Source organism: Somniosus microcephalus, unplaced genomic scaffold (assembly GCF_052327205.1).
Source record: "Somniosus microcephalus isolate GS21.2 unplaced genomic scaffold, FLI_Smic_1.0 unresolved_chr9, whole genome shotgun sequence".
Lineage (NCBI taxonomy): Eukaryota > Metazoa > Chordata > Chondrichthyes > Squaliformes > Somniosidae > Somniosus > Somniosus microcephalus.
The window spans coordinates 25,267,839-25,290,520 of NW_028225187.1; the positions used below are offsets into that span (position 1 = coordinate 25,267,839).

The 22,682-nt window shown below is 43.5% G+C and overlaps 1 protein-coding gene across 1 annotated transcript; it reads left to right on the forward strand.

The window, feature by feature from the left end:
• Positions 1-4,271: 4,271 nt before the first annotated feature.
• LOC147084949 (Fc receptor-like protein 5) lies at positions 4,272-19,654 on the forward strand. The gene is made up of 5 exons (XM_085979383.1): positions 4,272-4,293; positions 5,861-6,133; positions 12,117-12,404; positions 18,190-18,456; positions 19,341-19,654. The coding sequence occupies exons 1-5, from the start codon at positions 4,272-4,274 to the stop codon at positions 19,652-19,654; spliced, it is 1,164 nt and encodes a 387-aa protein (XP_085835509.1).
• Positions 19,655-22,682: the final 3,028 nt, after the last annotated feature.

Below are 22,682 nucleotides of genomic sequence, written 5' to 3' on the forward strand. Positions count from 1 at the left end.
AGTGCGATTTCAGCCCCATATTGATGTTAACTCTATGCTGTATTGTAGACCTGACCTCATCAATGATTTATTCTCATTTGCATTATTTTCAATTCAATCCAGTGCATTCCTGATAAGGAAAAGGAGTATGTACAGTGTTGCCATCGACTTATTTAATTCAATTGCAGGAATAATATACACAACCGAATACAGTGTAGAATCATAGAACAGTACAGCACAGAAGAAGGCCATTCGGCCCATCAAGTCAGTGCCTGCTCTTTTGAAGAGTGACCCAGTTAGTCCCACTACCATGCTCTTTCCCCATGTCCCTGCAATTTTTTCTCCTTCAGATATTTATCCAATTTCCCTATGACAGCTACTTTTGAATCTGTATCCTCCACCCTATCAAGAACTGTATGCAATATCCTAACCACTCCTTGTGTAAAAGAGTTCTTTTTCTGGTTCTTTTGCCAGTTACCTTAATTCTGTGACCACTTGTTATCTATTTTGAAAAAATAGATCTACCTTGACACCGTAAAAAAAGTTCTTACTGCTCCTCCAATTTTTTCCCTTGTTTTAAAAGATGAATAATCTACCAGCTTCTGTAATAAGCTTCCTGTTAAAATAACGTGAACTTTTAGCTGAATGCTCGCATTCCCCCCGCCCCAAAATGTAATCTTCTAAGTATATAAGCCAATATAAACTATTGCGTATAAAACGGCCATTACAGCACAAATCACATGGACAAAGGTGTCCTGTACAGCCCAGTCCAAAAGGGCGAGCCAGGACAAATCTTAGCAGCCCAGCAGCAAAGCTCCTCGGGAAGAGAGGGACAGGAGAAAGACAAACGGCAGGGAATGAATGGAGGTCCTTTGCAATGGGGCCGCAGAGAAATCATGCCAAACTCCTGCAGTGCCAGAAAGAATTGGCCTGCTGACCAACAGATCCAAAAATGCTCCACCTGTGGATTAGAGGGCGACTGGTGTACAGTAGGGGGAACAATGTGAGACTATAGATAGCCCTCAATAGTACAAAAGTGAATGTGAATGGCCCAAAATTTGCAATTGGAGAATAATCGCAAGCGCATGCCTCCAACCTGTAAAAATTCTAAGCATTTACCTGGTGGCCTGGGAGGTATGGAGCGTTCCGATCCTGGGTCTCTCTTGGTAGGCAAATATCGCAGGGGTGCAGGCCATTCACTAGCATTCCTGGGATGAAGTGGGCCTGCCGAACCAATAAAAGAAAGGGATGCCCATCAAACTTATGGGAGTTTTGTAAGTACAGAACTCCCAAAAGTATGAATGCGGATCACTTAAAAAATACTCGAATGCATGATTGTTTTAAAATTACATATTTGACATTAATTAAAATGGCATTTAATTAAATATTTTAAACAAAATATATTTGTTTCAACGGGGTTAAAATTAATCTTAACATTTTGGACAGTGTTTTTAAAGTATAGATTAGTGATAAGAGTATCTTATTCTGTAAGGGGGGCACCTTTTAACTTATTTAAGGTAATTTACCTGGCCAGGCAGCTTTGCCTTAACTCTGACCAATTTCCAATAAACCAATTTTCAAACAGCTGTTTCGAATCGCTACCCCACCTTCCAGTTCTGACAAGAGGACTTATAATTAATGATATATTAAAACGAACAAGTGGTTTTGATGTGAGAAAGTCAAACTTTTATTAAAGTAATGAAACTATAATCAAATTTTGAACCATACCACATGAGCACAGTAATTACAGTAAAATTGCATAAATGGGGGAAAACAGATGCCAAAAACGAGGGGTAAGTAGCTACAATGTTCATTAAACAATCTTAGCAATATCCCCTTAATTACCATCCCTTAACTCCTTACTAGGTTGCTTTGCTGAGGAGTCAGAAACTCTGCTCACGGTGGCATAGTGGTTAGCACTGTTGCCTCACAGCGCCAGGGACCCGGGTTCGAATCCGGCCTCGGGCGACTGTCTGTGTGGAGTTTGCACATTCTCCCCGTGTTTGCGTGGGTTTCCTCCGGGTGCTCCGGTTTCCTCCCACAGTCCAAAGATGTGCGGGTTAGGTTGATTGGCTATGATAAATTGACCCTTAGTGTTAGGGGGATTGAATACGTGGGGTTACGGGGATAGGGTGGGATATGTGTTGGTGTAGGGGTTACGGGGATCGGGTGGAATATATATTGGTGCAGGCTCGATGGGCCGAAATGGCCTCTATCTGCACTGTGGGGTTTCTGTGATTTCTGTGGTCCAGCGAAGTGAGAGAGAGAGAGGCTCACCTGTGATCCCAGGAAGTAAAGAGAGCGATAGCTTCTCCGGACCTATCATATATACCTTGTGAGCTCCCTCCCCCTCTGCTGCTTGCCTGTCTGGGATATTCGCACCCAAAAAGGTCCAATTCACAAGGGAAAAGCTGTGATTGGCTAACTGAAAGTGGTTGGACTGGGTTAGAGTTTGCACTGTGGGGCTAAAATGTTCCCGCCCACTTCCGGAGTACACCTGGGCTAAAACAAAAGAGAAATGCAACAGCCCTATAGTCCAAAGCTGGGTGATTTAAAAACCCATTCATTGCTTAAACTGTTGCCGTTCAAAAGTCCATTCGAGGGCTTTAGTCTCTCATTGTGTGTCTGAGTAGTTCTGAACGGCTGTGTCAACATAGCAGTTTCAAATCGATTGTCTTGCGGTCAATTCTCAAGTGGGCTAATCTCTTATGTAAACAAACAACTTCAAGTGCTTCTGAAGGAAACCTCCCTTTGATTGGCAGGTCTGACTCACAGCCCCTGTATCCGCCCACTTTTTCACACAGACAACATTACAAGCTGTACAGGCTTTCCAAACCCCACTTTTCTTGGCCAATGCTTTCTGTGGCCATTTTAAAACCTTTTGTGATTGCCCAAACTCCAGGGAAGGATATTATTAATAAAGTACTGTCTTCGGATGTGTGAATATTTTCCACAGAGCTCCACGACTCCCGTGTTGTCCATTTTCTTTCCATCTCCGAACAGTCTTTTACAGTTCTGGCACATTTTTAAAACATTGTAGACAAGTCCCATCACCCAATTGTTCGTCCACGATGTGGACCAATATTTTCAAATCTTCAGGAAAAATAGGGGCAATTTTGCAACCCCTGCATTCTATTTTTCAAAACTCTAATGCTGGTAAAAGCAGGCCTTATGCCTGGTTATACCAGATGTAAGTATTTCACAGGCTTTCAGCGGGCGGAAGTTGTACCAATAGCGCAACTCTCTGCCCGCGGAGACCCTTCTCCCGAGAATGTGAAGGAACTGACAAGAGGATACACTAGATTGATGCCTGGGATGCGAGGACTTCGATAGAAAACTGTTTGGCCCACAGGAAGCAAAGAGATGGAATAAACGGGTATTTTTCGGAGTGGCAGGCAGTGATTGGTGGGGTACCGCAGGGATTGGTGTGAGGACCCCAGTTATTCACAATATATATTAATGATCTAGACGAGGGAACTAGATGTAACATCTCCAAGTTTGCAGATGACACAAAGCTGGGTGGGTGTGCGTGCTGTGAGGAGGATGCAGATAAACTCCAGTACGATTTGGGCAGATTGGGCAGATGCATGGCAAATGCAGTATAATGTGGATAAATGCGAGTTTACCCACTTTGGTGGCAAAAACAAGAAGGCAGATTAATATCTGTACAGCAATAGATTAGGAAAAAGGGGAAGTGGAACCAGACCTGAGTATCCATTTGCACCAGTCACTGAAGGTAAACATGAAGGTGCAGCAGGCGGTTAAGGAACCAAATGTTATGCTGGCCTTCCTAGAGAGAGGATTTGAGTACAAGAACAAGGATGTCTTGCTGCAGTTGTACAGGGCCTTGGTGAGACCACACCTTGAGTATTGTGTGCAGTTTTGGTCACCTTATCTGAGAAAGGATGTCCTTTTCATGGAGGGAGTGCAACGAAGATTCACCAGACTGATACCTGAGATGGCAGGAATTAGGTATGAAGGTCGATTAGGCTTATATTTGCTAGAGTTTAGAAAAATGAGAGGGGATCTCATTGAAACTTATAAAATTCTAACAGCACTAGACAGACTAAATGCAGGAAGGCTGTTCCCGATGGTCGGGGAGTCCAGAACCAGGGGTCACAGACTAAGGTTAATGGGTAAGCCATTTAGAACTGAGATGAGGAGGAATTTCTTCACCCAGAGAGTGGCGAACCTGTGGAATTCTCTACCACAGAAGACAGTTGAGGCCAATTCATTACGTATATTGAAGAATGAGTTTGATATATTTCTTAATGCTAAGAGGATCAACGGATATGGCGAGAAAGCAGCGACAGGGTACTGAATTTTGATGATCAGCCAGGATCACATTGAATGGCGGAGCAGACTCAAGGGGGTGAATGGCCTACTTCTGCTCCTATCTTCTATGTTTCTAGGATTGTCCTATGATGATTGAGTGAATAGAATGGGCCTATATTCTCTGGAGTTTAGAAGGATGAGAGGTGATCTATGGAAACATATGAAAGTCTTAGCGAGCTTTACTGGGTAGATGCTGGGTGGCTGTTTCCCATGGCTGGAGAGTCTGGATCTAGGGGGCATAGTCTCAGGATAATTAATTGGCCATTTATGGCTCAGATGAGGTCTACTCCTGCTCTTATTTCTTAAGATTTTGCCAGCATTGAATGACAGCTTTTGACGCAGACATGCTCAGGTTCAAACTTAATTATGCTGGCGATGCCTGCCTGCCATACCTTAACACAACAGGCCATATTCCAACAGGGGTAATTTCAACAGTCATGCGGAGTGTAAAAGGGGAGTCGTAACAAACCTGCAGGACAGGTTAGGTGAAAACCATCCGCAAACAATTTTTTTTAATGCAGGTTTTACTTTATGTCCACTATTGCTATGCCGATTGAGTGAGGGCGGAATTTGAAAGTCAACTGAGGGTAAAAGTGAACAGAATGGAAAGCGGGCCTCCAACATTAACTTGCCCATTCTCGTCAGCCGGCTTAGGATCAAGTTGCCCCCGCTAGATTTGATGAAGTGTTGGAATCACTCCACACTAGGATGGAAAATAAAAGATTTCTGGCACACGTAATATAAGAAGCTGTCTCCTCATTGGTGTGAGGCAGAGGATTAGAAATGGGCATTCACACCCCCTGGAGAATGATTTCGCTATTAGCAGTGCAAGAAACCTCTGACGATTTATAGTCGCTTGCTGCGTGCGCAGCGCAGCTAATCATCTGTATGATGTAGTTGGGGATGCTAAATTAGGAATGGGCAAACTCACAGTGCCATGGGAAAATTGACTAGCCATGAGAAGTAAGTTAGAAAAGAAAATCGCCCCGGATATAAAATGGGCTGTCTGTTCTCTGTCGCCTGTTTAGGGTACCACACAGCACCAATTTCAAATGCTCCATGAGACATTGATTTGGGGATCATCACATGTTGACCACTCACTTAGAATGTTTCAATTAGATTATCAGTGGTTATTAGTTACCCGATTCAGGTGACATTCTGTTTTTGGTGGTGCTACTAAACCAGCCATATGTGGCTTGGATTATCTGTGTTACGTGGCGTTGGTTACCTATTTGAGGTCAAATTGTTTAAGAAAATATCTTGCTTGACTTGCTGGTGTAGAAATTCATCTGCGGCGGTATTGCAAAACAGGCTATATCACACTGGACTTGAAAGGAACTGAATATTGTTTGGCACGTGTAACAATGATCAATGAAATACCGCCCCTTTGATGATGGTGTCCTTACATGACTGTTCGTTGTCTGTCTGAATCTAACACCCATAGCCATTGAAGTACATAAGTTGTACTTATATGAACGATAAACCAAACACCTTTCCCAAATAAAATAATTTCCATTCCTATCTTGTTTTGTATTGCATTTCACAGCGGGGACTGCGGCACCGTTACTGACAATGGACCCTCCCTGGGTGACATTCCTGACTGGAGACCGGATCACTCTCCACTGCAACGTCGGAAGACAGATTCGCTCCACAAAATATGTGTGGAATATAAATGGTCACGGTGACAGCCCCGGCGACAGCACTTATATCATTGGCACAGCTACAGAGAACGATAGCGGAGGTTACAAATGTAAAGCCATTTCATCGGCACCAACACAGGATGTTTCTTATAGTAACACCATTGTCGTGAACATCACTGGTAAGTAAATCTGGGCTAGGAACTTCGTCAACATGTTAACATTTGCTAATTAAAACAGAGGATTTATCCCCGGTGTCCGGGCCAATATTTATCCCACGGCCAACATTGCTAAATACAGATTATCTGGTTACTATCACATTGCTGTTGGTGGGAGCTACATTACAACAGTGCCAACACTGCAAAAAGTACTGCATTGGCTGTAAAGCGTGCTCGGACGTCCTGAGTTCGTGAAATTAGATATTTAAATGCATGTCTTTCTTTTCTTCCTTTTATTAGATTGGGGGAACTTTGCTAAAGTAACACATGTTAGAATGGGGTAGATATACAGTAATAGATTTATAATTAATTTAGATGTTTTAATATTAACCTTCGTCTTGGCTGTATCAATCTGCCACGCCATAATGTGCAAGTGTCACAGCTGTTTATTCTAAAAATAATGCTTGTCGAATCACCATTGTGGGTTCCATTGCATCTTAAGAAATATTGATGTCGCAACTTCAAAGGGTAGCGCAAAACATGCAGTATTGCATCGCCGCCCGTTTTGCGCCGTATTATTCAGTTGTTTGACTTCAATGGAACCGAATATTGGGCTGGGCATTCAACAAGCGGCCGATGTGGTACTGCCACCCAAATCAAATTTCTACCATCCAATTTTGATGCTTTGATGAGTGCGAGCGGAATATTATGGAGGAGACATTTTTAGAAGTCTTCTTATTCGTGGAAGGATGTAAATGCGTTGGAAGCAGTACACAGAAAGTTTACTAGAGTAATACCTGGAATGGGCAGGTTGTCTTATGAGGAATGGTTGGACAGGCTAGGCTTGTATCCACTGGAGTTCAGAAGAGTAAGAGGTGACTTGATTGAAACATATAAGATCCGGAGGGGTGTTGATAGAGTGGAGGTGGAGAGGATGTTTCCTCTTGTGGGAGAATCTAGAACTAGGAGTCATGGTTGAAAAATAAGTGGTTGCCCATTTAAGACAGAGATGAGGAGAAATTATTTCTCACAGGGGTCGTGAGTCTTTGGAACTCTCTTCCTCAGAGGGCGGTGGAAGCAGAGTCTTTGAATATCTTTAAGGCAGAGGTAGATAGATATTTAGTAAACAAGGGGTGAAAAGTTATCGGGGGTCGGAGGGAATGTAGAGTAATCAGATCGGCCATGATCTTACTGAATGTCAGAGCAGGCTTAAGGGGATGAGTGGCCTACTCCTGCTCCTAATTCTTACCTATGTTCATATAAGAGCATATGAATTAGGAGCAGCCCACTCGTCCCCTCGAGCCTGCTCCGCCATTCAATAAATTCATGCCTGATCTACGACCACAACACCACTTTCCTATCCTTTCCAGATATCCCTTGTGTTCCCATGTGTCCAAAATTCTGTCTAGTTCTGCCTCAACGGCTGAGCATTCACAACTCTTTGTGGTAGAGAATTCTGTAGATTCACAACCCTCTGAGGGAAGAAATTCCTCCGCATCACGGTCTTAAATGGTCTACCCCTTATCCGGAGACTATGCCTCCTAGTTCTTGACTCTCCAGCCAGGGGAAGGAACCTCTTATCATCTACCCTTTCAATACCTCACAGAACCGTCCATGTTTCAATGAGATCACTTCTCATTCCTCTAAACTCCCGAGATTATAGGCCCAACCTATTGAATCTCTCCTCATAGGACAACCCTCTCATCCCAGGGATCAAGTTAGTGAACACTTGTTGCACCGCCTCTAAGGCAAGTATATCCTTCCCTAAATATGGGGACCAAAACTGTGCACAGTACTTCAGGTGCGTTCTCAACGGAGACCTGAAGAATTGCAGCAAGACTTCCTTACTCTTGCACTCCAACCCTCTAGCAATAAAGCCCAACATGCCATTTACCTTCCTCGTTGGTTGCTGTACCTGCATGCTAACTCTCTGTGTCTCTTGTACTGGGCCACCCAAATCTCTCTGCACAGCAATATTTAATAGTTTCTAACCATATGAAAACTATTTTGTTTTTCCATTCTTCCTGCCAAAGTAAATAACCTCACATTTCTTCACATTATACTCCATCTACCACCTTATTGCCCAGTCACTTAAAGTACCCAAAGCGTCCTCCTCTCATCCTATTTTTTCCAGCTGGCTTCGTATCGTCAGCAAATGTGGATACATTGCACTCGGTCTCTTCATCTTGGTCATTAATATAGATTGCAAATAGCTGAGGCCCCAACAATGATCCTTGTGGCATTGCACTAGTTACAGCCTGACAAGTGGAAAATGACCCGTTTATGCCGATTCTCTGATTTCTGTCTGTTAACCAATACTTTATCCATGCTAATATCTTACCCACAACACCATGCTAAAGCAAAATACTGCAGTGCTGGAAATCTGCAATAAAAACTGAAAATGCTGGAAATAATCACTCGGTCAGGCAGTGTATCATAACATAACATTTCGGCCCTCTTTTATATAGCCTGGTCAAACTCGGCGGAGCTGTGCCATTGACTGCCATGGTTCTGTGAGGGTGCCGGTCAGTTCCTTCAGTAAATCCTAGATGGCACCTTCACTTATTTGTTGTCCTTTGTTAATTGTTACTTGTTTCTCCTGTTTATTACTTAACTGCCTTTCATCTGGTTTATTGGTTTCACCTGTTTTTGCTTGTATTTAAGTTCTGTGGTTTCTTCCCTCTGGGCTCAGTCCTGACAAGGGAGTCAGTCTTGACAAGGTGCTCTGTCTTGACTAAGTGTTCAGTTTTGACAAGCCTGTTGCCAGTGGTAGCTTGTCTTGAGCTCAGTCTTGACAAGCCGGTTGCCCTGTGGTAGCTTGCCTTGACAAGCCGGTTGCCTAGGGGTAGCTTGATAGCAAAATACTGCAGATGTTGGAAATCCAAAACAACAACAGAAAATGCTGGAAAACCTCAGCAGGTCAGGCAAGATCCATGGATGGAAATTTGAGTTGACGTTTCGGGTCGAACCCTTCTTCAAAACTGGAAAGAATAGAAACTAGATCGAAGGCAGGGCTGCGATTGGACAAAAGAATAAAAGAAACAGAAGAAGTAAAAGAGACAATAAAAGGTATTAGAAGCTAGACGAGATGGTAATGGGCTGAGATTAGGTGTAAAGTGTACTGGCAGGGTAAGAAATAGCTGCCAGGTGTGAGAGAGAAACAAAAGGAAAGGGCGGGGGGAAAAGGAGTGGAAAAATACAAGAAAAAATGAAATAGGGGCCGAGGTTATTATCTGAAATTGTTGAACTCGATATTGAGCCTGGAAGGCTGCAGAGTGCCTAATCGGAAGATGAGGTGCTGTTCCTCGAGTTTACGTTGAGCTTCCGTGGAACAATACAAGAGCCCAAGGACGGTGAGGTCCGAGTGGGAATGGAGCGGTGAATTAATATGACAGGCGCCCGGAAGCTCGGGGTCACCCTTACGGACTGAATGGAGGTGTTCTGCAAAGCGGTCACCCAATCTGCGTTTGGTCTCCCTAATGTAGAGGAGACCGCATCGTGAGCAGCGAATGCAGTATACTAGATTGCGAGAAGTACAAGTAAATCGCTGTTTTACCTGGAAGGGATGTTTGGGGCCCTGGACAGTGGGAAGGGGAGAGGTATGGGGCAGGTTTTACATCTCCTCAGCTTGCACGGGAAGGTGCCAGGCGAAGGGGAAGGGCAGTTTGGGGCTGCTCCCACGAGACACCCTAGTCCACTCCTCTATCACCACAAACAGCCCATCCCCTTCGCCTGGCACCTTCCCGTGTAAGGTTGACCCCGAGCTTCCGGTCACCTGTCATTTTAATTTTTTCTTGTATTTTTCCACTTCTGTCCCCCCCCCTTTCCTTTTGTTTCTCTCTCACACCTGGCAGCTATCTCTTGCCCTGCCAGTACACTTTACACCTAATCTCAGCCCATTACCATCTTGTCTTGCTTCTAATACCTTTTATTGCCTCTTTTACTTCTTTTGTTTCTTTTATTCTTTTGTCCGATCGCAGCCCTGCCTTCGATCTAGTTTCTTTTCTTTCCAGTTTTGATCAAGGGTTCGACCCGAAATGTCAACTCAAATTTCTATCCATGGATGTTGCCTGACCTGCTGACTTTTTCCAGCATTTTCTGTTGTTATTAGGGGTAGCTTGTCTTGGGCTAAGTCTTGACAATCTGTTTGCCTTAATGGTTGCTTGTCTTGAGCTCCTAAGTCTATAACTGTTTATCTGTGTTATGTTTTTGCTTGTATTTAAGTTCTGTGGTTCTTTGCTTTGTTCTCGGTCTTGACAAGGTGCTGACAAGTTGCTCAGCCTTGACAAGGTGCTCAGTTTGGACAAGCTGGTTGCCCTGTGGTAGCTTGTCTTGAGCTCAGTCTTGACAAGCCGGTTGCCTCATGGTAGCTTGTCTTGCGTTCCTATCTTGACAAGCCGGTTGCCCTGTGGTAGCTTGTCTTGAGCTCAGTCTTGACAAGCCGGTCGACTCATGGTAGCTTGTCTTGACTTCCTATCTTAACTAGCCGTTTGCCTAAGTGGTAGCTTGTCTTGAGCTCCTATGTTTTGCAATTGTTTACCTGTTTGATTCTAGTAAAGTATTGTTATTTAAGACTGCATACCTGCTTCTTGCCTCGTCTGTCTGCACTTGGGTCCAGAACCAGCCCCGCACTGGCAGCACGGCCCCGTGTCTACACGGCCCCGCGACAGTAACCCTGACAGGTTCATTGGGTAACACTTCCCCTCGGTAAATGGAGCCCATAATCCTGGTTGACACTCGATACCAGTACTGTGGGAGTGCTGCACTCTCGGAGGGGGTCATCTTTCAGAATGAGACATTAAACTGACCCGTCTGACACTCAGGTGGATGTAAAACATCACATGACACTATTGGATGCTGATGTGTGTTCTCTCCGGTTTCCTCGGCTTACATTTTTTCATCAGAAATATCACTAATACAAATGATCTGGCCATTAGCACTTTGCCGTGCGCAAATTGGCCACATTTCCCTACATTACTACAGTGACTAGTCTTCAAGAAGTACTTCATTGGCTGTAAAGCGCTTTGCACATCCCGAAGTCATGAACAACGCTAAAAAAATGCAACATTGTCTTTGTTACTTTCTCTCAAGGGAAATCAAATAAAAATTTGCGTATGACAAATGGGCCTCCCATGTGAAGCAGATACGTTGCCCAGAGATAGATCCCTCAGATGGGATCTGTAGCTGTACCAGGCGGCTGAGATGTTCCCTGTGTTTACCAGCAGTGAACAGTGGATCATAGGAACAGGAATAAGCTTTCAGCCGATCCAGCATGCTCCACCATTCAATCAGAGCACGGCCGATCTGTATCATAACTCCATCTACCAGCATTGCTTCCATAACACTTAATGCCCCGCCTATCAAAAATCTCTCAATCTCTGTTTTGAAATTGTCAACTGACCCCCAGCCTCAACAGCTTTTTCCTGGAAGAGTACTCCAGATTGCCACTGCCCTTTGTGAGAAGAAGTGGTCCCTGACATCACCACTGAACGGCCTAGCACTAATTTTAATGTTATGCCCTTGGTTATGAACTCTCTCACCAGAAGAAATATGTTGCTGCTGTTTACACTATCATTTCTTTTAAATTATCTGAAACAAAATCAATTTGATCACCCCTTCATCTTCTGTGCTCATGAAAATACTAGGTTGTTCTATACAAACTTTCCCCATTATTTAATCCTTTTAGCACTAGTATCATTCTGGTGAATCTGTGCTTCAACCACTCCGAGGTGTGGTGTGCAGAACTGAACGCAGTGCTCCAGATGCAGTCTAACCTTAGCTTTATAAATCTGTAGCATAACTACCACCCCTTTTTAATCCAGCCGCTTTTGGATAGAGCCCAGCGTTCCATTAACCTTTCTAATTAGGGTTAATTTCGTTCAGAAGTGCTGAACTCTCCACCACCGTCCTCTAAGCCAACTGGTTAATATTACAAAGCACTTGTGTTATTGATCTTTAAATAACGATTGGCTGCCAAGTTTCTTATTATATAATTTCGTTTTGTCAGATCCCAATCCGTTCATGACGATTGAGGTTCAGTCGGAAAACCTGTGGGTGGACCAATGCCTGGTGTTGAGGTGCGAATTCAACTACCTTTTAAAAAACAATTTAAGTTACACATTTTACCGAGAAGGTTCTGCATTAACTGAGATTCGCTCCTCCAATAAAAGTGTCTCATTTGAAGTGGAGCATGTTACTTTGGAGCATGATGGACGGTATCGGTGCCAAGTGCACTTTGTTCGATTTCCCAATGGACCTGCATACTCGTCCGGGTACCAGACTGTGCGCATTCGAGGTCAGTGTTACTATACATTATGAACAAGCACAGGTCACTTCCTCACTCATTGGGTCTGAAATTCGTCTTGGGCGGAAGTTCAAAACTGAAGCTGGTTTTACACTCAGCTGAATTTTACTTTCCATTGAAGTCATTAGAAAAGAAAATCGGGGAATTGCAAAAGAGGATGGTGTTCGTGCTACCCGCTTTGATGAAACTACACCCCATAGTCTTTACCAAGCAGTTTGCTGGGATATTTGCTTCATTTATTAATCCATAATTATTTTACATTGGCTGATCAAGAGAAATACTAAGGAAATTACCCAATTGTCCTCTTTGGGAAGGATTATATGTCCAACGTCATTGCCTCGTTATGAATTTATTTCTTGATAGCTGAGGGTAGATTTTCAAATTGTGAAAACGGGAATAAAGCTGGAGATTCGGTTCAGATGCCCGTTCTAGAAACCGTCTACTTAGCACTTCCATTAAAATCGATCGAAATGAAGATCAGGTGATTCCTATAACGACCGATCCTCAACAGCTGCTGGACAATATTTGCCTCCATTAATGAAATGGTAGGACCAGGCATTTCAGATCAGCAATGTAGCCTGCGAGAAACCTTGGGGACGAAATAACACTCGTTATAGGTCGCCGTCTGGTATTCAATTCCATCGACTGCAATGGAACTGATTATCAGGCTCAGCGTATAACGAGCGGCCGAATCAATTCCACTCGTGTTCTGTCACCGCCCGAGACGAATTTCCACCTCATTGACATTTGAATAATGCTGCAGTTTCGCCTGCGCTGCTTCAAGGAGAACAAACCCTGCTTCTCCAGTCCACCCATGAAACTGTAATTCCTCATCCCTGTAACAATTCTAGTAAATCTGTTCTGTACCCTCTCCAAAGCCTTCAGCTCCTTCCTAAAATGTGGTGCATCGTATTGGACACAGTCCTCAGGCTGAGGCCGAACTAGTGTTTTGTATAGGTTTAGCATAAATTCCTGGCTTTTGTACCTCATATCTCTATTTATAAAGCCCAGGATCCCATATGCGCATTAAGTGCTTTGCTAACCTGCCCTGCCACATTCAAAGATTTCTGCACAAGCACCCCCAGGTCTCTCTCTTCTTGCACCCCCTTCAAAATTGTACCATTTTGTAGTGTCATGTTTCTCCACATTCTTCCTTCCAAAATGTATTATCTCACACTTCTGTGTTTAATTACATTTACCAAGGGTCCGCCCAATCCACCAGCCTGTCTCTCTCTTCTTGAAGTCTATTACTATATTTCCCACTGTACACTACACTTTCAAATTTCGCATCTGCTGCAACATTTGAAATTTTGCCAGGCCTTGATAGCGTAGATGCAGGGAGGATGTTTCCCCTGGCTGGGGATTATAGAACCAAAGGTCACAGTCTCAGAATAACGGTTCGGTCATTTAGGACTGAGATGAGGAGGAATTTCTTCACTCAGAGGGTGTTGAATCTTTGGAATTCTCTACCCCAGAAGGCTGTGGATATATTGTCGTTGGGTATATTCAAGACCGACATCGATTCTTATGTGTTCTTATGTGCAGCGAAAAATATGTTGTTGACTAATCATAGCAATGAATCTCTATCATTTAATCTAAAAAACACTGAGACAATAGGCGAGGAAAACCCCTAGCGGCGGAGAGCTTTGATGACCATAGTTCTAATTTCACCTATTTCCTACCAAGCATGCTCCACTTACCACATCTCATATCTCAAATTACGCATATACTGAATCCCAAAATGATATTAAGAACATAAGAACATAGGAAATAGGTCATTTGGATCTTCGAGCCAAAATCGCCTTTCAATAAGGACATGGTTGAGCTTCTCCACTGTCCTGCGTTATCCCAATTTCCCTTGATTCCCATAATATTCAAAAATCTATCGATCTCTGTCTTGAATACACTCAACGACTGAGCATCCACAGCCCTCTGGGGTAGAGAATTCAACAGATTCACCACTCGCTGAATGAAGAAGTTTCTCCTCATCTCAGTCATAAATGGCTGACCCCTTATTCTGAATCTGTGACCCCTGGTTCTAGATTCCTCAGCCAGGGGTAATAATCCTCCCTGCATCTACCCTGTCACTCCCTGTAAGAATTGTTTATGTTTCAAGGAGATCACTTCTCATTCTTCTAAACTCGGCAGAATATATGTTGAGCCTACTTAATCTCTCCACATAGGACAATCCCCCCATCCCAGGAACCAGTCTGGTGAACCTTCGCTGCACTCCCTCTATGGCAAGTATATACTTTCCAAGGTATGGAGGCAAAAACTGTTCACAGTGCTCCAGGTGTGGTCTCACCAGGGCACTATATAATTGCAGTAAGCTGCCTATACATTTTATATTTTGGTGAGTGAAAAATGGGCTATATTGACTTGACTACTCATTATATGCTGCACACAATTTACCCATCCATTGAATTTAAGAGAAAGGAAAATCGAGGTGGTATATAATGGGCAGGCAATTCAATATCGTTGGATGTGCACTGTTGCCCAATGTTGACCCACTCGCTTCAGTGGAATAACAAAATTACAGGACAGGTGAACATTTAAAAAACTAATTTTGGGAAGTAGGCAATAAGAAAACATTAAACCGATCATAAAGTAGGAGGCCCTTAAACCAACCGATTAATGTTTCATTTTGTACGTAGCATATAAAGGTAGAAATTCGTCTCGGACAATGGCACAATACGGATCGGCCACATGTTATACACAACACTTGATATTCAGTTCCATTGCAGTCGGTCGATTGGATATCGCCCATTTTGCGGCCATTCAGTTATTACCTAAGAACATAAGATCATATGAAATTGGAGCAGGAATATGCCAACTGGCCCCTCGAGCCTGCTCCGCCATTCAATAAGATCGAAGTTGATCTTGGGCTCAAAGCCACTTCAAAGCCCGCTCCCCATAACCATTCACACCCTTATCTTGCAAAAAATTGTCTGTCAGCACCTCAAATGTATATAATGACCCAGCCTCCACGGCTCTCTGGCGCAGAGAATTCCACAGATTTACGACCCTCTGAGAGGAAAAAATGCTCCTCATCTCAGTTCTAAAAGGGCGACGATTTATTCTAAAACTGTGCCCCCGAGTTCTAGATTTCCCCACGAGTGGAAACATCCTCTCTGCATCGACCTTGTCGAGCCAGCTCAGTTTGTTATATGTTTCAATAAGATCACCTCTCATTCTTCTAAATTCCAATGAGTATTGACCCAACCTGCTCAACCTTTCTTCATAAATCAGCACCGTCATCTCAGTAATCAACCGACTGAATCGTCTCTGAAGTGAGTCCAATGCAAGAATATCCTTTCATAAATAAGGAGACCAAAACAGTACGCAGTACTCAAGGTGTGGTCTCAAGAATATCCTGTACCTTTGTTACAGGACTTCCCTTATTTTATACTCCAACCCCCTTGCAATAAAGGCCAAAATTCCATTTGCATTTTTGATTAATTGCTGTGCTAACTTTTTGTGTTGCATGCACAAGGACCCCAAGGCCCCTCTGAACTGTAGCATTTTGTAAACTCTCTCCATTTAAATAATAATTGGCATTTTTATTTTCCTGCCAACGTGGATAACCTCGCACTCTCCCACATTATACGCCATCTGGCAAATGCATGCCCACTCACCAGCCTGTCGATATCCATTTGCAGGTTTTTGCTTTGCCACCTACCTTTGTATCATCTACAAACTTGGCTACATTACACTCGGAACTTTCATCCAAATCATTAATGTAGATAGTAAATAGCTGATGTCCCAGCACCGATCCCTGTGGCACCCCACTAGTTGCCATTATCCAACTGAAGAATGACCCATTTATCCCGATTCTCTGGTTTCTCTTAGTTAGCCAATTCTCTACCCATGCTAATATATTACCACCAACTCCGTGAGCTCTTATCTTATGCAGTAACATTTTATGTGGCAACTTATGGAATGATTTCTGGAAATCCAAATACATCATATCCACTGGCTCACGATTATCCACCCTGCTTGCTACATCCTCAAAGAACTCCAGCAAATTTGTTAAACATGATTACCCTTTCATAAAACCATGCTGACTCTACGTGACTGAATTATGATTTTCCAAATGCCCTGCTACTGCTTCCTTAATGAAGTACTCCTGCATTTTGCCTACGGCAGATGTGAGGCTAACTAGTCAACAGTTTCCTGCTTTCTGTCTCCCTCCATTCTTAATTAGGGGTGTTTCATTAGCGATTTTCCAATGCGCTGGGACTTCTCCAAAGTGCCGGGAGTTTTGGTATATTGCAACCACTGCATCCACTATGTCTGCAGACACTTTTTTTAAGACTCTGGGATGCAGGCCATCTGATCCCGGGGATTGTCATCTTTTAATCCCATTATTTTACCAAGTACATTTTCCGTAATGATAGTGATTGTCTTTAGTTCCCTCTCCATGTGGCCCCTTGATTATCCATTATTTGGAAGATGTTAGTATTTTCTGCCATGAAGGTAGATACAAAATATATGTTCAGAGTCTCTGCCATTGCCCCATTCCCCATTATTAATTCCCCAGTCTCATCCTCTAAGGGAACAACAGTTACTTTAGCTACTTTCTTCCTTTTTATATACATGTTGAAGCTCGTACTATCGGTTTTAATATTGCTTGCCAGTTTATTCTCAAAATTCATCTTCTCTGACTTTAATATTTTTTAATCATCCTTTGCTGCTTTTATAAAAAATTCCCAATCCTCTGGCCTCCCACCAATCTTGGCAAAATTGTATGCCTTCGTTTTCAATTTGATACCATCCTTTACTTCGTTAGTTAGCCACGGATAGTGCTCCCTTCGCTTTTAATCTTTCTTTCTCACTGGAATATATTCCTGTTGTGAGTTATTAAATATCTCCTTAAATGTCCGCCACTGCATTTCAACTGTCTTACACTTTAATTTATTTTACTAGTCCACTTCAGCCGTTTTCTGCCCTCAGTCATTGTAGTTGCCTTTGTTTGATATAAGGGCCCTGGTTTGAAATACAACTTTCTCGCCCTCCAACTGAAATTGAAATTAAACCACGCTATGACAACTCTTTTAAGAGGCTCCTTCACTATGAGATCATTTATTAATCCTGTCTCAACTGACTGTACCAGGTCCAAGATAGCCTGCTCCCTGGTTGGTTCCATTAAATACTGTTCTAGGAAACCAGTCCGGACACACACTATTAATGCCTCATCAAGGCGACCATGGCCAATTCGGTTTGTTCAAACAAGATGGAGATTAAAATCACCAATGAGTATTACCGTATCTTTTTTACTGGCCTCCATACTTTTTTGATTTATACTCTGTCCAACAATCTTGCCATTGTTTGGGGACATGTAGACTACACCCACCAGATACTTTTTCCACTTATTATTTTTTAGCTCCACCCAAACCGATTCTACATCTTCATCTTCTGAGCCAATATCACTTCTCATCACTGCACTGATCCCATCCGTTACCAACAAAGCCAGCTGACCTCCCTTTCCTTTCTTTCTATCCGTCCGAATTTTCTAATACTCTGGACAATTTAGTTCCCAGCCTTGGTCACCTTTTAACCACATCTCTGTAATGGCGCATGGATCATTCCTAGTTTTACCTATTTGTCCAATCAACTCATCTATCTTGTTACGATTTCGGCACCCTATTATGCAAAGCCACAAAGACGAATTTCTACCCACTTACCTGCCTTCAGTAGTAACAAGCGTCTACCTGTTTCAGCGTGGTACTTTGGCATAATGAGTGATCATTAACAGTGATTTGATTTTCCTCTTCAGAAAGACCAGTGAGACTAAATGTGAAGCCTGAAAAACCAAGGGACGGTGATACTATTGTACTGCGCTGTGTGTGCAAGGATTCCTATAAGTGTAGGAGCAAAGATTATGACTTCTACAGAAACAACTCTCTTGTGAAATATGTTTCTGGGAATCCCGTTATATACAAAATCCAACGAGCAACCATGATCGATTCTGGATGGTATCATTGTACAATTCGCAGCGATGGGGAAACGTACCCATCCAGGCCCGTGCCAGTCACTGTTAAAAGTGAGTAGACAATGTAAGTGTACGCTTGCTCAGGAGGAACAGGTGACTTTAGAACTATGGTTCCCAAAGCTCTCCACCACGGGTGGGTTTTCCTCGCATTATGTCTGCGTCTACACAAGAGGCTCGACACCATTCAAGAAAAAGCAGCCTGCTTGATTGGCACCTCATCCACCACCTTAAAAATTCACTCCCTCCACCACCGGTGGACCGTGGCTGCAGTGTGCACCATCTACAAGGTGCACTGCAGCAACTCACCAAGGCTTCTTCGGCAGCACCTCACAAACACCGTGACCTCTTCCACCTAGAAGGACAAGGGCAGCAGACGCATAGGAACAGAACCACCTCCAAGTTCCCCTCCAAGTTATACCCCATCCTGACTTGCACGTATATTGGCCGTTCCTTCATTTTCACTGGGTCAAAATCCTAGAACTCACTCCCTATCTGCACTGTGGGAGTACCTTCACCACATGGACTGTAGCGGTTCAAGTAGGCCCCTGTCCTTCTAGGTGTTAGAGCTCGCCAGTATGGTAGGTGCTGCCGAAGTATCCTTGGAGAGCTGCTGCACTGCATCTTGTAGATGGTACACACTGCTGCCACAGTACGCCGGTGATGGAGGGAGTGAAGGTTTAAGATGGTGGATGGAGTTCCAATCAAGGGGGCTGCTAATAATGAGGATTCAGTCTCAGTGGGTATCCCCTTTCGGTCAGTATATAGTTAATGGTCTGTCACTGGTGCTCACTGGACTCCCACACCATCAATCAGGTTATGAGCAACCTATGGATGAAAGATGTGTGCACAAACTACTGATTGTATGAATTCGCAGACATGCAATTTGTAGAATATAACTTAATCCCACATGAACATGCCAATTCTTTTCACTCCAGGAATTCCAGTCTCTAATGTACAGCTACATTTCAGTCCGAGCTATGGCACCATAAGAGAAGGAAGCAATCTCACGCTGAATTGCTCAGTGAGTGAAGGTTCTTCACCGATGGTGTATGCCTGGTACAGAGGAGGAATGCGCATCCACAAAGAAAGCTCATCCAGCAGAGAGGTCAGTTACAAAATCATTCATTTCACTGAGAGCCTCGTGGGCATGTACAGCTGCAGCGTGTCCAATGAAGTGGAAGGAAAGGAAATTACCCTTCGCAGCCGAGCCATTGAAGTAAATGTTAAAGGTGAGGATCAGCATCAATGAGAATCATTGCGATAATAAAACAAATAATAATTATGATAGTACTATTAACAGTCTTAGGGGGGTAAATTGGGTTGCTTTGCACCTCCTGCTGGTGCCCGGGGTGGTTGCAAATGGGGCGTAAAGCCCCTAGCACCCAGGCGCAGTGCCGCTAATGCCTTTGGTGAAATTCAGCAGGAGGTTATCGGCAGCGGTACCTGGTAGCGCCCTGCAGCACTGCAGCTTCACCATGTTCACCACCCCACTCGCGTCCCGGCTGCACAATTTGGTCGCACCCCCTGACCTACCGCCAGAAGCTTTATCCATCAGGGTCAGCAGGGCTTTGTTGCAGCAGCGGCGGCGCTAATTAAAGGGCAGCTGCCAAGGCACCAATTTTCTGCTCCGCATGCCAGCACCTTCCATGTTTACTTCCTCATGTGGTGAGTCAGCCTTGATCACTCAGCCAGGCACTCCTCCCCATAATGTCTCCCAATATAATGTATGCAAGTTTGCTGATAATACAAAGCTAGGTGGGGCAGTAAGCTCTGAGGAGAACACAAAGAGTCTGCAAAGGTATATAGATAGACTAAGTGAGTGGGCAATAAGGTGGCAGATGGAATATAAAGTTGCAACATGTGAGGTTATTTAGTTTGGTAGGAATAATGGAAAAACAGAATATTTTTTTAATGGTGCGAAACCATTAAGCGTTTTGGTTCAGAGGGATAAGAACATAAGAACATAAGAACATAAGAAATAGGAGCAGGAGTAGGCCAATCGGCCCCTCGAGCCTGCTCCACCATTCAATAAGATCATGGCTGATCTGATCCTAACCTCAAATCTTCTATCACTCTGCATCCACCCGAACCCATGTGATCTCCCGGGAGAGGCGAAAAACCAGATAAAGACCCAATGGCCAATTTGGGAGAAAAAAATCTGGGAAATTCCTCTCCGACCCATCTAGGCGATCGAAATTCTTCCAGGAGATCACTCTGTCCCTATATTTTCTACAGTACTTACCTTCTGTAAAGGCGATCTCCACCCCAGCCAGGAACAGGAATAAAACCATCTCCTGAAATCTAACAGAATTAGAACACAGTAGGAGCAGAAGAAGGCTACACGGCCCCTGGGCCCGCTCCACTACCCACAGGGCCATGACCATTCCGAAACCAGACTCATGTCCAATTTCCTGCCCGCTCCCCGTAACCCTTTATTCCCTTTACTTCTAGGAAACTATCTATTTCTGTTTTAAATTTATTTAATGATGTAGCTTCCACAGCTTTCTGGGGCAGCAAATTCCACAAACCTACCACCCTCTGAGTGAAGAAGTTTCTCCTCATCTCAGTTTTGAATGAGCAGCCCCTTATTTTATGATTATGCCCCCTAGTTCTAGTTTCACCCATCATTGGGAACATCCTCACCGCATCCACCCGATCAAGCCCCTTCACAATCTTATATGTTTCAATAAGATCGCCTCTCATTCTTCTGAACTCCAATGAGTAGAGTCCCAATCTACTCAACCTCTCCTCATATGACCACCCCCTCATCCCCGGGATTAACCGAGTGAACCTTCTTTGTACTGACTCGAGAGCAAGTATGTCTTTTCTTAAGTATGGACACCAAAACTGTATGCAGTATTCCAGGTGCGGCCTCACCAATACCTTGTACAACTGCAGCAATACCTCCCTGTTTTTATATTCCAACCCCCTAGCAATAAAAGCCAACATTCCATTGGCCTTCTTAATCACTTGCTGCACCTGCATACTAACTTTTTGAGTTTCGTGCACCAGGACCCCCAGATCCCTTTGTACTACAGTACTTTCCAGTTTCTTGCCATTAAGATAATAACTTGCTCTATGATTTTTCCTGCCAAAGTGCATAACCTCACACTTTCCAGTATTGTATTCCATCTGCCAAATCTCTGCCCACTTACTTAGCCTGTCTATGACCCTTTGCAGGTTTTTTATGTCCTCCTCACTCACTACTTTCCCTCCCATCTTTGTATCATCTGCAAACTTTGATATGTTACACTCGGTCCCCTCCTCCAAATCGTTAATATAGATTGTAAAGAGTTGGGGACCCAGCACTGACCCCTGCGGAACACCACTAGTTACTGGTTGCCAATCTGAGAACGAACCATTTATCCCAACTCTCTGCTTTCTGTTAGAGAGCCAATCCTCCACCCACGCCAGAATATTACCCACAATCCCGTGATTTTTTATCTTGAGCAATAATCTTTTGTGTGGCACCTTGTCAAATGCCTTTTGGAAGTCTAAATACACTATGTCCACTGGTTCCCCTTTATCCACCCTGTATGTTACTTCCTCAAAAAACTCAAGCAAATTTGTTAAACATGACTTCCCCTTCATGAAACCATGCTGAGTTTGCCCTATTAAATTATGTTTATCCAAATGTCCCGTTACTGTCTCCTTAATAATGGACTCTAACATTTTACCAACCACAGATGTTAGGCTAACAGGTCTATAGTTTCCAGCCTTCTGCCTACTACCCTTTTTAAATAAGGGTGTTACATTAGCAGTTTTCCAATCTGCCGGGACCTTTGCTGAGTCCAGTGATTTTTGGAAAATTATTACCAATGCATCCACAATCCCTACCGCTACTTCCCTCAAGACCCTGGGATGCAAGCCATCAGGTCCAGGGGATTTATCCGCCTTGAGTCCCATTATTTTACCAAGTACCACTTCCTTAGTGATTTTAATCGTATTTAGTTCCTCCCCCCCTAGAGCCCCCTGTTTGTCCAGTGTTGGGATATTCTTAGTGTCCTCTTCTATAAAGACTGATACAAAATAATTGTTCAGTGTTTTTGCCATCTCCATGTTTCCCACCATTAATTTCCCGGTCTCATCCTCTAAGGGACCAACATTTACTTTAGCCACCCTTTTTCTTTTTATATAACTATAGAAACTTTTACTGTCTGTTTTTATATTTTTTGCTAATTTACTTTCATAATCTATCTTCCCTTTCTTAATCAATCTTTTTGTTATTTTTTGCTGTCTTTTAAAGACTTCCCAATCTTCCATCCTCCCACTAGATT

Excerpts from the sequence above, each read along its gene's own strand:
- LOC147084949 (XM_085979383.1), top strand. The coding sequence starts at position 4,272 with ATGGCGAGAAAGCAGCGACAGG. Across the intron at positions 4,294-5,860 it reads GGCGAGAAAGCAGCGACAGG|CGGGGACTGCGGCACCGTTA; the intron begins GTACTGAATTTT and ends TGCATTTCACAG. Across the intron at positions 12,405-18,189 it reads CCAGACTGTGCGCATTCGAG|AAAGACCAGTGAGACTAAAT; the intron begins GTCAGTGTTACT and ends TTTCCTCTTCAG.